The sequence below is a fragment of the Penicillium oxalicum genome, chromosome II (genome assembly GCF_001723175.1).
Source record: "Penicillium oxalicum strain HP7-1 chromosome II, whole genome shotgun sequence".
NCBI lineage: Eukaryota > Fungi > Ascomycota > Eurotiomycetes > Eurotiales > Aspergillaceae > Penicillium > Penicillium oxalicum.
Window position 1 is genome coordinate 1,060,708 of NC_064651.1, and position 14,767 is coordinate 1,075,474.

General features: G+C 50.5%; 7 protein-coding genes across 7 annotated transcripts; 4 read left to right on the forward strand and 3 right to left on the reverse strand.

Moving 5' to 3' along the window:
• Positions 1–889: 889 nt before the first annotated feature.
• POX_b02259 (Protein MSP1) lies at positions 890–2,223 on the reverse strand (the record flags this gene model as incomplete). The annotated part of the gene is made up of 2 exons (XM_050111173.1): positions 890–2,089; positions 2,158–2,223. 2 exons carry the CDS (start codon positions 2,221–2,223, stop codon positions 890–892), a joined length of 1,266 nt encoding a protein of 421 aa, XP_049971519.1.
• Positions 2,224–2,556: 333 nt separating this feature from the next.
• POX_b02260 (uncharacterized protein) lies at positions 2,557–4,252 on the forward strand (the record flags this gene model as incomplete). The annotated part of the gene is made up of 3 exons (XM_050111174.1): positions 2,557–3,469; positions 3,539–3,970; positions 4,032–4,252. The coding sequence occupies 3 exons, from the start codon at positions 2,557–2,559 to the stop codon at positions 4,250–4,252; spliced, it is 1,566 nt and encodes a 521-aa protein (XP_049971520.1).
• Positions 4,253–5,138: 886 nt separating this feature from the next.
• On the forward strand, positions 5,139–8,442 carry POX_b02261 (GPI ethanolamine phosphate transferase 1; the record flags this gene model as incomplete). The annotated part of the gene is made up of 5 exons (XM_050111175.1): positions 5,139–6,884; positions 6,949–7,136; positions 7,194–7,329; positions 7,391–7,499; positions 7,556–8,442. 5 exons carry the CDS (start codon positions 5,139–5,141, stop codon positions 8,440–8,442), a joined length of 3,066 nt encoding a protein of 1,021 aa, XP_049971521.1.
• Positions 8,443–9,299: 857 nt separating this feature from the next.
• On the forward strand, positions 9,300–10,789 carry POX_b02262 (Cystathionine beta-lyase; the record flags this gene model as incomplete). Its single annotated transcript, XM_050111176.1, has 3 exons — positions 9,300–9,515; positions 9,594–10,637; positions 10,721–10,789. The coding sequence occupies 3 exons, from the start codon at positions 9,300–9,302 to the stop codon at positions 10,787–10,789; spliced, it is 1,329 nt and encodes a 442-aa protein (XP_049971522.1).
• Positions 10,790–11,273: 484 nt separating this feature from the next.
• Positions 11,274–12,379, forward strand: POX_b02263 (uncharacterized protein; the record flags this gene model as incomplete). The annotated part of the gene is made up of 2 exons (XM_050111177.1): positions 11,274–11,506; positions 11,593–12,379. 2 exons carry the CDS (start codon positions 11,274–11,276, stop codon positions 12,377–12,379), a joined length of 1,020 nt encoding a protein of 339 aa, XP_049971523.1.
• A 316-nt stretch (positions 12,380–12,695) lies between these two features.
• POX_b02264 (uncharacterized protein) lies at positions 12,696–12,818 on the reverse strand (the record flags this gene model as incomplete). Its single annotated transcript, XM_050111178.1, has 1 exon — positions 12,696–12,818. One exon carries the CDS (start codon positions 12,816–12,818, stop codon positions 12,696–12,698), a length of 123 nt encoding a protein of 40 aa, XP_049971524.1.
• An 853-nt stretch (positions 12,819–13,671) lies between these two features.
• On the reverse strand, positions 13,672–14,398 carry POX_b02265 (uncharacterized protein; the record flags this gene model as incomplete). The annotated part of the gene is made up of 3 exons (XM_050111179.1): positions 13,672–13,783; positions 13,879–14,099; positions 14,246–14,398. 3 exons carry the CDS (start codon positions 14,396–14,398, stop codon positions 13,672–13,674), a joined length of 486 nt encoding a protein of 161 aa, XP_049971525.1.
• Positions 14,399–14,767: the final 369 nt, after the last annotated feature.

Genomic DNA, 14,767 nt, shown 5'->3' on the forward strand with positions numbered 1-14,767 from the left:
TCATGAACAGGACCCCACTGTGATATTGCTGTTCGATAAGAGCAAAGTGAATCTCTGCAAAAGGGGCTTGAAGGTGTCGGGTAATCCTGGAATACGAGCGGCCCTTTGAATCTTTTGTTAGGGGACAATTGTAGAGTTGCAAAGTCGTGGAGATGGTAGGTGACGCTTGCGACCCACTCAGGTAGTTCACGGTGGGTGTCTATTCAGCGACGATGATTCCAAAAAGAGCCAGGACAATGTCTGGCAGCTTGCATAAGCATAAGCAACCCATATGCAAGGATGAAAAAAAATGGCCCAGGGATTTGACCTGGTGTACTCTACAGGGGATGATAAAATTGAAAATCAATCACCGCCAAGGAGCGTGGGTGGAATTCTAGCAGACAATAATAGTCGACCGATCGGCAGGTGACCTCGCCCGCCTTGGGAAGTCGTGGTACGTCACCTTACCGGAGGGTTGAGACCGATCCAGCTGTCACAGCACCTAGATATGGAACAAACCAAAATGTCAAATGGGGATACAATAGACATTTGCATGAAAGAAATCCACAATGGTCGTGGCATAGATACTATCAAAGCCAAGTCTGTGGTGCATTCAGTTGTTGAAGTGCCCGCCACGAAAGGTGGACGTGCGTTTCGCAAAGTTCTATTCACATCAATCGCGTCAAAATTTGCTAAATACCGTCTCTCCAAGGCGCAGAAGAAGAGATCCAAAGCCTGGCATATTAATCTATACAGAATTCCAGAAGCTAAAATTTGTGAGATGGAAATCACCGGTCAACTCGAGAATTGGCTGCCGAGGACATGATTGAGATGAGAAGAGAAAAGAAAGAAAGAGAGAAAGCAAGGCCTCGGACAGCAGCTTCCTATTAAATTGCAATGACCATGCACATCATTCCGGCGGCTCAATCATGCCAGCAGGACGAGCTTCAGATTCCGAGGCGATCTCGTCTTCAGTGGCCCACTCCTCGTCTTCTTTCCCCGCCATTTTCTCGGTCGATGTGGTTGATGGTGGGGACGATCGAGAAATTATTTTCATACCACCAGCGCGCGCGAAAAAGTCTTCTGTTCGAAGACCACGAACCTCGCTTGGATCGACGGCTGCTATTTGTGTCCCCTCGGCTTTCTTCTGCCGAATCAACTCTCGAACGGGTCCCATTGCAGCATCCCGACAGGCTTCCTTAATATCACTACCCGACATGCCCGCCATGGACTTCACTAAGAAGTGTAGATCAAAATTGTCCCGGTCAATCTTTGTATCCTTCAAAATTAGACTGAGGATTCGGAGACGCTGCTGTGCAGGCGGAAGCGTGACCGGGAACTTCTTTGGCATCCGGCGAAGAATGGCCTCGTCGATATCCTGCATGCGATTGGTGGCTCCAAGCACAACGATACGTTGTGGTTCACCAGTCGAATTGGCCGAGGTGAGACCATCCCAATGCGTCATGAATTCCGCTTTCACCATCCCGCTAGCTTCATGTTCGCCACTTCTTCTTGTCCCCAGGACAGCGTCAATCTCATCAATAAAAACGATGGCCGGCTGAAGCTTGCGGGCCAGCGAAAACACGGCGTTCACCAATTTATTCGAGTCCCCATACCACTTCTCCGTCAGTGTCGAGATGTGCAAATTGATGAAACAAGCACCGCTCTCCGAAGCCAATGCCTTGGCGAGCATGGTCTTGCCGCAGCCAGGGGGCCCGTAGAGAAGAACACCGGATGGTGCGGTCAGGAGGGAGGATGTTGAGGAGTAGAGGTGAGGCATAGTCAATGGATAGATCACCGACTCCTTGAGTTCCTCGATAATGTGATCAAGGCCTCCGATGTCCTCAAAGGAAACATTGATGTCCTCCGGCGCGACCACGTCCATGGCAACTGCTTGTTCATATTGGTTCAAAGTCAGCTCGCCTCTCCGTTGGCGGCGACCTTTCTTTGAACTTCCTCCACGGCTCGTTTCGTCGTCTGATTGATCTCCGCCGTCAAGTCGGCGAAGAATGGCGGCGGACTTTTGGCGTTGTTCCTCCTTCTTTTGGCCCTCCGGGTCAAATTCAAGGCGTGATAGAAGATAGCGAATAAGGAAGTACGCCGAGGCAGACTAGCAGGAGTACCTATCAGTCCTGTTTTAAGTACCTATATGAAAGTATTCAAGTTCTTGTAGCTCACCGTTCCAGCAACCATCACTAATTCCTGGAGGAAGCTTTGCCAGCGGCGACCGCCTGATGAAGCCATGATGATGACAGTGAGGAGTTGGCGCGACTATTCAACAAGAAGATCTGGGCGCAAACAGCTCGGAAACAAGATACCGAATGTCAAGAGAACAACACACGGAATGCTTTCGCGATCTAAACAGCGTGAAGTCCAAATTTCAAGAAAGTGCCGAGATCTGTCTCGGGCATGGAAAGATGTGGCGCAAGATGGCCCTGTGGCACGGAATGTCACATGTCACATGGCTGCTGCCGAGCGAAGGCGGAGAATTGTTGTGGTTCGCGGAGCGGCGCGTCGGATAGTCCAGAGTCCAGACCCATTCGCATTAGACGGATTCTCCAGAACAAAACTACAACAATGCCCAAACGAAAGGCCGTCTCCAAACTGTCAGGTTTGGTTAGCTCCGACGATGAAGATCTGATGCAATTCTCTGAAAATGAGACTGTCCCACAACAAGCGCCTCAAGACGAGCCTCCCGCAAAGAGACGGAGAGGCCGACCACCAAATTCATCTGATGATAAGGCCCCTGCAAAAGGTCCTTCTGCGCCAGCAAAACGACAGGCGCTCCCTGAAATAGCCACTGAAGAACACCTGGAAGAAGCACCGGGGCCCTCAAAGCCAGTTGGTCGTCGCGGTCGACCCCGCGCAGCCAGTCGCGACCCGGAAATGGTCGCATCGCAGACACGGGCTGCCACGAAATCCAAAGCTCCAGATCCCGTACATGAAGGCGATGAAGACGGGTCCTCAGCTGCCTCCGAAGAAGAGAAATATGAGAAGACAACAAGAGCTGGCAGATCTGCAGCGACGGCAGCACGTGGGCGGGGAAGAGGTCGAACGGCAAGCGTTGCCAGGCCTTTGCAAATGGACGGAGAATTTGAATACACACCCACCCGTGCGATCACACAAAAAGAAGAGAGGTTATCTGTAAAGGGTCAAGCGCAACAAACCGATGGGGCCGCCGACGATCTTGTAGAGGAATCTATGCTGGAAAGCGAGCAGCAACCTAATGCTCATGGGGCATCATCCGCGGTGCATAACGCTAGGGCGCGACTTGCCTCGCTGAAAAATCGCGATTTTTCTCCAAGTAAGCGGAAATCCGGGGCTTCAAGTGAACACGGTGGTGATCCAGAGTTGAGACGTAAGATTGGTGAGATCACCAAGAAACACGATGCGCTGGAATCCAGGTACCGCAATTTGCGGGAAATTGGGCTTGTAGAAGCGAACTCCAACATGGAGAAACTCCGCAAACAATGCGAGAGCATCACTACTGGTATGATACTGCCCTTCCCTCCCAATCATCACCTGAGCTGTGGAGTCGACTAAACAATCCGTGGTGCAGCATCGAACGAACTCATTGCATCGCTCAGGTTAGAGCTGGACGCACAGCGAGCTCTTGGCCTTCAGAGTCGTACTTTACAAAAGCAATTGAAGGATCGGGATGCAGAATTGTCTCGACTTCAAGTGCAGGCAGATGAGGCACGGTCTCAACTTGCCTCATCCCAATCCGAAATCAAGGCATTGCAAACAAAACTCGCCGCTGCACGCAACACGGCCGCTAGCCTAGAAGCAAGCAAGGTTCCTGGAAGTGCCATGAAGGGAGGCCTCGCCAACCGTGCCTCAGCAGCTGCGAGTGCTGAGGCTGCCCAGGTAGCCCAGTTGGCCCAGTTGAAGGAGGATCTGTACACAGATTTCACTGGGTTAATTATCCGGGACGTCAAGAATCGGGAGACCGATCATCTATACGATTGCATCCAGACTGGTGTCAACGGGAGTGAGTACCATCATATGATTAAGTATTTCTCTTTGATCATTGCTAATGTATGCACTCCTAGCCCTTCACTTCAAGCTTGCCATCCCCAAGGTTGCCAGCTCGGAATACGAGCAGGCCGAATTTCAGTACCTGCCTTTGCTGGACCCGAGCCGTGATCGCGAACTTGTCAACATTCTACCCGACTTCCTGACGGTGGACATCACTTTCAAGCGCGAGCAGGCTTCCAAATTCTATACGCGGGTGATCGATGCTCTCACAAAGCGCCGGGCGAGCACATCCTAATTGATGCCGCGTATGTATATACCCTTGTCCTAGCTTTTTGCATATGCCACCTCTTTCTTGTACAGTGAAATCAAAATGGAGACCGGTAAAAGGCTGGGCCGCATACATGGCTCCCATAGAAACCCGCCGGTTCCCCTCGGGGCCATTAGATCCTACTAGCTGCGGGCCTTTGGAAAGCTCCCATCTGATGCTGGATCTGTTTAGCGTAAAATCTTGGTCGAGTTATATCTGCACGAACCTAGAGGAAGTACTACCTGCCTTGATCCCTTGATCAATCCCATTGGCTAAATAGCCGCTCGCGAATCTCAGGACTATGCATGTCTCCTTAGATTCCGCTGGCACAATTCAGTGGAACGGGATGCAGCTCACGGTGAGTTGTCCCTTCATTGCCTTAGGTATAGGGCAAAGGTAACTTTACCCAAGGCGATTTACCATGTATATTGAAAGCTGCTCTGACATTCGGACAGCTCATCGTATAAGTTTCCATGTAATTGCACAACCACCTTTTGCTGATGGTTCTCATGACTATTCAGTATCTGTCGCTATGTAAAGTCGCTCCATATGCCTCAATCCAATTGTTGGATGATTTAATTCAGGGACAAGGAGCTGCCAAGTGGGTCCCGCCGAAGGTTCTGCCGTGCCTGGTTCTCGGCCCGTGATTGGCCCTCACCGCCCCCCGTCCGCAAGTTCCCCGATGCGTTTCCACCTAAAGTGGTGTAATTGCGATCGAGTCAACTGTATCTCGTAGAGGGTCATGTCTGCCCCTTTTTGATTCTTTGTTTCCTCCTCCTTTACCTGCTTGGCCGGGTACTGGATTCTTTAATTTTGCCTCTATTTACCTCTTCCGTCACTTTCACCGGCATCGCTGCGACCAAGCCACAGGACTATGGCGCGTCTCGGCCGCGTAGGGTTCTTGGCCCTCGCGGTGGTCTTCCACCTCATCTATACATATTCGATTTTCGATATCTATTTTGTTAGCCCCATCGTGAGTGGTATGCGCTCATATGGTGTTAACCGTCCTGCTGGAAAATCTGCACCCGCACAGCGACTCGTTCTCTTCGTTGCCGATGGCCTGCGCGCCGACAAAGCCTTCCAAGCATTCCCCGACCCGTCTCCCGATGCCCTCGCGCAGCCCTCCGAGGACCCAATCCGTCTGGCGCCATTCATTCGATCGAAAGTTCTGTCACATGGAACCTTTGGCGTATCTCATACCCGTGTGCCCACAGAGTCACGGCCTGGCCATGTTGCCCTCATTGCGGGCTTGTATGAGGATGTGTCATCTGTCACGACAGGCTGGAAACTGAACCCTGTGAATTTCGACAGCGTCTTCAATCGCAGTCGCCATACATGGAGCTGGGGAAGTCCGGATATTCTGCCTATGTTCAAGGAGGGAGCGGAACCCGGCCGTGTGGATGCCGAAATGTATGCGGAAGAAGCCGAGGACTTCAGCCAGGACGCCACACATTTGGACACCTGGGTTTTCGATAAGGTTCATGAGTTGTTTGAATCAGCGAAAAGCGATCCAGAGCTGAATCGAAGATTGCGGGAGGATAAACTCGTTTTCTTCCTCCACCTCCTTGGGTTGGACACCACGGGTCATGCGTTTAGACCGTACTCTAAGGAGTACCTCAACAATATCAAGGTCGTGGATAGGGGCATTCAAGCCGTAAGCAAGCTGATGGAGGACTTCTATGGCGATGACAAGACTGCATTTGTCTTTACTGCCGACCATGGCATGAATGACATGGGCAGCCACGGCGACGGTCACCCTGACAATACACGTACGCCTCTTGTTGCGTGGGGGTCTGGTGTTGCAAAGCCCGAAATCACCATGAACGGCGTCGCTCCAGGACATGATGACGGATTCTCGTCAGATTGGGGATTCGACCAGGTCCAGCGGCATGATGTCGCACAGGCAGACGTCGCCGCTCTGATGGCGTACTTGGTGGGCGTGGACTACCCTGTAAATTCAGTCGGTCAATTGCCGTTGAATTATATTGACGCGAGTCCTCAAGAAAAGGCCCGCGCTGCGCTCGCGAACACGCAAGCGGTGCTTGAGATGTATCGTGTGAAGGAAGCGCAAAAGAGAAATGCGGTGCTCCGTTACGTACCCTTTGAGCCTCTCTCCGGGGATGGCGAGACTTCAATTGAAGGGCGCTTCGCGAATCTTGAGACACTAATCTCAAACGGCGACTACGAAGACGCAATTGCCCTGTCTTCTGAGCTCTTGACACTTGGCCTTGACGGTCTGCGCTACCTACAAACATACGACTGGCTGTTTCTGCGCACTGTGGTTACTTTTGGCTACTTGGGATGGATCGCATATGCTTTGACCACAGTCATTGACTTGCATGTCTTGCATGGCACGACCGACTCCAACCGCACCACGGCCAGTATCTCCTTCTTTTCAGCAGTCTTGGCCGCTCTTTTCTCCGTGTTCCTCTACCAAGGCTCCTCGTGGAGATACTACTTCTACGCATTTTTCCCTGTCTTTTTCTGGGAGGAGGTCTTTGCCCGACGTAAGGCGTTGACTGCTGGTCGTCAGATCCTGCTCGGCCATGTGCACTCATTTTCTGGGTTTCTCGCCTTTGGTCTTCAAGCTTTGGCGTTCGTTGGTGTTCTAGAAGCTCTGGTATGTGCTCAGAAAATTCCATCCGACGTCTGTCTGTGTGCGGGCAGAACTAAGGCCACATCAGGTTCAATCTTATTTCCATCGTGAAATTTTCACCATCGGGTTCGGTCTAGGGGCCCTGTGGCCTGTGTTTTATGGCTTCAGGTTCATCCGCGAGCATGCTCTTCTGACTGCAACGTGGGCCCTCGGGTGCTCTTTGATGAGCATTTTCACGCTCCTCCCAGTCCTAAAAGTGGAAAACTTGGACACCATGTGAGTCAACAACCAATGGAATGTGGCTCAATATCATCTGTCCTAACCTAGCTCCAGTACCTTTGGCGGTCTTATTATGTTTTTGACAGGTGTTCTCTATCTTCTTTTCGAGGATTCGATCCTCGATCACGGCAAAGCAGGTTCAAAGGCCTCGAAGCCGACTAGTGGCTCACGAATTATCGTGGGACTGCAGGTACGATCCTGTCTCCGAATCTAAGGATAAAGTGCAGAGGCTTACACTGTCGATATTTCAGGTGGGGATGGTGCTTCTCGCCCTGATTGTGACTCGCTCGAGCGTGGTAGCTTTACAGGCCCGCGAGGGCCTCCCGTTGGGCAACCAGGTCGTAGGCTGGTTTGTGCTTGGTAGGCTCTTCACACCCCTTTCCAGGTCTCAAGCGCTGGCTGATTATCTTTGCTAGTGGCATCACTATCTCTGCCGTTCTTCCACCGATTTTGTCCCAACAGCAACTACCTCCATAGGCTCATGGTCATCTTCTTGACCTTCTCGCCGACTTTTATCATCCTGACTATCTCATGGGAGGGTCTCTTCTACTTTGTGTTCTGCATGACTCTGGTGACATGGGTTCGTCTTGAGCACGCCGTCTATGTTCATACTGCAGGTTCCGCCCCCCACTCGGTGAAGACCGTCAACAATGGCTCAGCGGCGAGCCCAGAAGCGGCATCAAATACCACCACCACAACGGTCGATGGCCAATCGTACAGCTACCGTGCGCTAACCCTTTCTGACACCCGTGTTGCGTTGTTCTTCTTCTTTCTGCTTCAGTCAGGCTTCTTCAGCACTGGAAATGTGGCCTCGATCTCTACCTTTTCACTCGACAGTGTCCGCCGACTCATCCCCATCTTTGATCCCTTTGCCCAGGGCGCCCTTTTGCTCTTGCAAATCCTTATACCCTTTGCTATTATTAGTGCCAATCTGGGAATCCTCAATCGTCGCCTTGAGGTTGCACCCAGTGCACTGTTCATGGTCGTGATGTCCATCTCGGACGTGATGACCCTCAATTTCTTCTACATGGTACGAGATGAGGGCTCGTGGCTGGACATTGGCATGACAATCAGTCACTTCTGTATTGCTAGTGCGCTCTGTACATTTGTTGCTGGGTTGGAGTTCCTAAGTGAGCAGTTTGTCAGTGGTGTTGACTTCAGCGACACCGCTGCAGGACTCGGGGCGGCTGTTGTACAGGCAGTGGCCGACTCTGCCGCATGTGGCCATGAAAACCTTGCCGAGACCGACCAAGAGAGCAAGAACTCTCGTGACCGGAAGAAGAAGGGTGTCGAGACCCAGTAACGATGATGTGGCTTTATTTTGACAATGTATTTTACTTCGGACATGATTGATACAAATCAGAACATCTGCTATGTTTGTAACTGACATAGACTTTACCTTGTCAATCTTCCAAGTCTGATCTGGTGGTGCATTGCGACAGGTGCTTGCTGGATTCACCTTGGCTTGGCAGCGATAACCTCCAGATCATTGCCGTCAAACGATGTGCATCAAGTACGTATGGATGCACATTGGTCGCGGACATGAGGAGAAGCGAACAAGGGTCATGGGATCCATCAGGACCTCCTTACGCGTCCTAGCAAGAAAGCGGCTCAACGCTCTTAACCTACATTCCGACAGGCTTGGCTCGATCCCTCAAAGCTCTGTACAGCACTGACGATGGAATCTTATCATGTCTGTTCTTCTCAGCGCGTTTTCTTTCCTGATTTGATTTATATTTTCTCTTCTGACTTGTGAGAGTACTCCGCATTCCAATGGTGCTTCATTTCCAGAACGGGCCCCCCGCGGCCCATATTTCAGACAAATCAAAAGCTATAGGGCACGTGACTCTGTCTTATCTAATCGAAAGTACTGGATGACGAAATCACTTTGCGATATCATTGGCCAATCACGGGACCGCCCAAGGGGAGTCATAGCCAAATGGATCGTCCGGGGGAGCAAAAGAATGGCGAGTGGTCAACATTATTATCCTTTTCTATTCATTCCCACTACCATCTCATCTTTCTTTCCATTGAGCGAGTAGTATACTTCCTTTTCGCAACTCCCACAAACCATTGGATTTTCTTTGACAACGTACAGAGTTGTCTACACACTTTACTTCCACACCCACAGTCTATCCGTCTCTGCCCCGCCCTGCAGCGATGTCGGCGTCAGGATCCGGAGCAGCCAACGGAGCTTCAGAGTCGGCGAGCTCTGCGAAGAAGTCATTCCCTCGCGTTGACTTGCATGGCAATGACCTCCCACCTTCACCCGCTCCCTCGAGTCCACACCCTGGTCGTCGATACAACATTGCCACCGAGCTGGTGTTCACTGAAGGCAATGATCAGTACAATGCGAGCAGCGTGCCAATTTACCAGGTGAGGCAGCATTCCATCTCCTGCAGTCACTGTCAATGACACAACAATGAGCTTGCACACTAACCAGGTTTCCCGCAGAGTGCGACCTTCAAGCAGACTTCCGGCAGTGGTGGCGGAGAGTACGACTACACCCGGTCCGGCAACCCAACTCGCACCCATCTCGAGCGACACCTGGCCAAGATCATGTCTGCACAGCGAGCACTAGTTGTATCATCTGGTATGGCTGCGTTGGATGTTATCACTCGTCTGCTTCGTCCTGGCGACGAGGTTGTGACTGGTGATGATCTCTATGGCGGCTCCCACCGTCTGCTCAAGTATCTTTCCACAAACGGCGGCATCGTGGTGCATCATGTCGACACGACCAACCCCGAGAAAGTCCTCCAAGTCTTGAACTCCAAGACCGCCATGGTCTTATTGGAAACCCCCACCAACCCACTTATCAAGATCGTCGATATTTCTCAGATCGCTACCGCAGCACACGAAGCGAACCCCAACTGTCTCGTGTCTGTGGACAACACCATGATGTCGCCACTTCTCCTGAACCCTCTTGAGTTGGGCGCCGATATTGTATATGAGAGTGGTACCAAGTACCTGTCTGGTCATCACGACCTGATGGCTGGTGTGATTGCTGTGAACGACCTGACTCTCGGCGAGCGCCTGTACTTCCCAATCAACGCATCCGGGTGTGGCCTATCTCCGTTCGATTCATGGCTGCTGTTGCGTGGTGTCAAGACATTGAAGGTGCGCATGGACCAACAACAAAGCAATGCTCAGCGAATTGCCGAGTTCCTCGAGTCGCATGGGTTCAAGGTACGGTACCCTGGACTTCGCTCGCATCCTCAGTATGAGCTACATAACTCCATGGCACGGGGTGCTGGAGCGGTGCTTTCATTTGAGACGGGCGACGTCAATGTCAGTGAGCGCATCGTCGAGAGTGCGAAGATCTGGGCAATCAGTGTGAGCTTCGGCTGTGTGAACAGTCTGATCAGTATGCCCTGCCGTATGAGCCATGCTAGCATCGATGCGAAGACGCGGGCGGAACGCGCGATGCCGGAGGACCTCATTCGTCTGTGTGTCGGTATTGAGGATGTGGATGACTTGATTGAAGATCTCCAGCGCGCTGTAGGTTTTTTCCATCCTCTGGCCCTCGTTTTGCGGCTCAGCTGATGACCTGTGTCTTTGCTAATGATTCATTCTTTTCTTAGCTTGTTGAAGCGGGAGCCGTCAGGGTCACCTTGGACGGTATCCACGCGGTGTCGGCCGAGTCGTCGTGAGGTTGATTTCTTTTTCTCCCTTGCTTCCGGGACGGGGGCTTGGAAATATATGGCTGTTCATAAAAGGCGTACAGGGAGTTCATCACAATATTACGAACACATCTTATTATATTATATCTTTGTTTTTGCTGCTTTAATTTCCCCGTTGGAAGTCAAGACACCTTGGATTCTCCGTCTCCTTGATTGCACCCGACCCGAATGTTTATCCAACCAGACCAAGCGATCGGTCCCGGGGCGGAGCCGGCATCGGAGTAAGCCGCCCGGGCAATTATCTTCCGCTGAGCTGCATGCTGACGGCGACCAGCTTGAGCGATCACATTGCAGGCTCTCATTATTTATGACTTTGTTTCCTCAATCGAACGAGTTCTTAGTTTTGACGTCTTCCCAGTGGCACTTTGTGGTTGCACTTTGACCTGTGCAGTACTGCTAATCTATGTGCTTTTAACTCGGCGTTTAACTGTCACTCCGATCTCGCCTTCTCCATATGAGTATGACTCGCGATGCGGTCGCGCAAGATGCCTCTTTACCTGTGATAAAGGGCTCAGAGCGCTCAACAACGCTGTCGAGGGTATCTGGGACGGCGGTTCCAACCATTGTATCTTCTGCCGCAGATTCGACATGGAACAGCAGGGATTTGGGTATGCGCCTCGGTGTCGACGTTGTCAGTGCGGCTTCCGCTGGCGCGTTGACTTGTCCATTGATCACAATCATTGACCGGTGAGTAGTGAAACACAAAAGTATTGATCAAGCTGGAGATGAATACATGGAATGTCAATACTAACACCTGCTTTCCTTCTTCGCAGTGCTATTATTGAAAAGGCCTCCAAAGGCTTCCCTATTCGCCAAACTATCACCAATTGCCTCAAATCCATGGTCACAAAACCAGCCGGCTTCTTTCTCGGCACGCCTTTCCTCCTCATTTATACCCTCTATACGTCTACATATCTTACTGCGAACGCGATTGACACGGTGTCCTCCACTTTGCGCAACCAGTCTTACTCAACTGTGACGCCGGGTCCGGCCAAATTCATCTCCACGACTGCAGTCAACATGGCTATTTGCGTCTACAAAGATGCGCGCTTTGCGAAGATCTTTGGCGCCTCACCATCACCCTCTCCGGCTCAATCACAGACATCCACCTCTGCCTCGTTATCACGTCCGGCTGTCTGCCATCCTATGCCCTCTCAATCCGCCGCAGCGCCCACCATTCCGAAAGTCTCATACTCCCTCTTTTGTCTTCGTGATAGTGTGACAATCTTCGCCTCCTTCAACGTTCCCACATTGATCGCACCTTCAATACCGGACTTCATTGCAGCGACGCCAAGTATGAAGGCCGCCACTGCGCAATTCGCATGTCCTGCCTTGATGCAATTCTTTAGTACGCCGATGCATCTACTCGGCCTGGACTTGTACAATCGGCAGCCGCCTGGTGGTCTACCCTGGACAGATCGCGTGGGACGTATCCGTCGAGATTACATTTCCAGCAGCTTTGCTCGCATGGGCAAAATTGTGCCGGCTTATGGTATCGGCGGTGTTGTCAATGTCCGAATGAGAGCGACTTTGATGGAGCGGCTTGAGCAGAAAAACTGAAGGGAAAAAATATCACTCAGGCTGACGCGACCACTGGTCAGCTCACAGCTTGTCTCATCTTTCGCTATTTAGCCGAGAGACCGGATGATCTGCTGTCCACCAAATCATGGACCATATTCCTTCCCGATTATAGATCTTTCATCTGGTTATTTGCGCTTTTCATTTGCTTTTCTGTTTTGGCGTCCTGGGACCTTTGAATTCATAATGATCTAGACTTAATGTTTTTTCATTTGTTCCTGTCTACGGGCTGTTTGGATGATTCTTTGGTGTCGGTACTTTTCTCACTCACGTCTCATGTCCCCAATCCATGTTCACGTCAGATCCAGTCACGGCTCATGAAATACACTACCTTTGCATCATAGACATGTTCTGATTTCAAGACACTTTTCTGAATGTCCGACATTTTGTCTTCAAATACAGCTTCACCGATTCCATCCATTGTTCATCAGGATGAAGGTGGGAACAATTTATTTTTCTCGAAGAACGTACTCTGCTTCCGCGTTCCAGATAAGCTTTTGGTCGAACCTCTAGGTGACTCGACTCGCCCATCTTCTTTCGTCGGAGCTCTCTCTTTCATGATAGGTATTTGACTTTGTCAAGGAATATTCATTTCCGGGGAAACGGAAGATATCATATGTAGCTAGGGACAAAGGGAACAGCATCTTATTGGCAGGGTGACAAGTAAGCCCGGCACGTGCTGGACAGGGCTCGACGCATGGTGAGACTCGGCGCCGAAGGACGTCTCCATTCCAAAACTTCATGCTGATGGCCGATAGCGGTAACAACATCATCTAGAGATAACCAAGATTATGAGAGTCTTTTGTTCTGCTACTGAAACCCTCCTGTGCTGAGCTCATATACTTTGCTGGAGAACTCATATATTCTCAACGGGTCATAAGAAGTGGAAGTTCAAGAGTGTGGAAAAATGAGGACATCGCCAATTTAGGGGACCCAGCGCGTTGAGGAAGCTGATTTAGCGACAGTATTGCAACATGTCTTTTCACGGTAATTTCAACGTTCGATTGATAGTTCCATATATCCCAAGGCTCATGCAAAACCTCTACAAAATGACAAAAAGAAAGGAAAGGAAATAACAGCAATAGACCATGAAGGGATGTATAGCGTTGTCGGTAGTTGAGACAGAACAGCATTGGGCGCTTAAGGTTAGACAACGTGTGCATTATTCATAGCTCGGGGGGCCGTCCAACGTCATCCAGGTCCGCCAAGATAGATTGACTCTATATAGATGCAGAATACCCGAATTGATGGGTATCACCTCCAAGAGTCATTCTTCAAACACTCGATGTTGAGCTCTTTGTAGATCGAGCAGTCGGGGTGCGACCGTATCGCTTCTCATCTTTCCGAATCACTATACAGATATAGCATTGAATGCAGTCCAGGAAGCTGCACGACGTGATATTAGCAGGTGTTCGACGGACTGCTAGGTAGATTTGTAGAAGTAACCAAGGATCTGGCAAGTTGCAGGGTTCTAGACTCACCACAAGACAATTGAAAGCAATACCACAATCACACCGAGGGCTTTACTGCTCGTAGAATGTGCACCTTTGACTCCCATAATGCTGATTATGAATAAGGCAAAGTAGAAAACAGTGTCAATCATGACAAGGATCTTGTCGACTTTTGCGCTGGCCCATCTTTGAAAGCGCTTCACGTGCCCTGTGAGCAATTGGTATGCTAGGAAAACTGCGGACTTGAGTGTCTAGATAGAGGGCGTATGGCTTGTTAGCAAGAAAATTGTATTATGGCTTTCCCAGCTCGTCTTGGTTGGCGTGTAGATGTATATGGTGGGTGCAGGCTAGAATATAGTAGTGGATTTGGAGTCCAAACACCGTGACGGAGACTTACCACGGCAATGCCCCAGGTGTTTGTTCTCGTTGAAGGCGTGCCCTTGTCCGCTACTCGGGCAATGACCAGGATTAATGTGATCAGAATGAGCACTCCCAATACAATGTCCAAGCGGAACTTGTTTCTGGGGGTTGGTTCGATGGGAAACTTCATCTTGAGGAAGCGAATTGGGGGGCTGGAGAAGAGATAGACGAGGGAGGATCGTGTTTCAAGACCGCAATCAAGAGAGCTGGTGATTCAATGACTGGTGGATTTTGATCGAGGGATCGAGTTGTTCGGGAGATGTTGACAATGTAAAGTGTGATGAGAGTGTGTGTCTGAATGCGACGTGTAGTATGAGACTTCTTGTAGATTTTTAGTTGGAATTGAATTCGTTCAAGCACCCGATCTATTCAACTTATTTAATGTTATTTGTGGATTTACGCCTTATGTCGCCAAGCAACTCTGCAGTAGGCAGCTATGATAATTTTAACTTCCAATCAAGCGTGGTTGGCTCAATTATAAGTTCACATTTCCAAACCA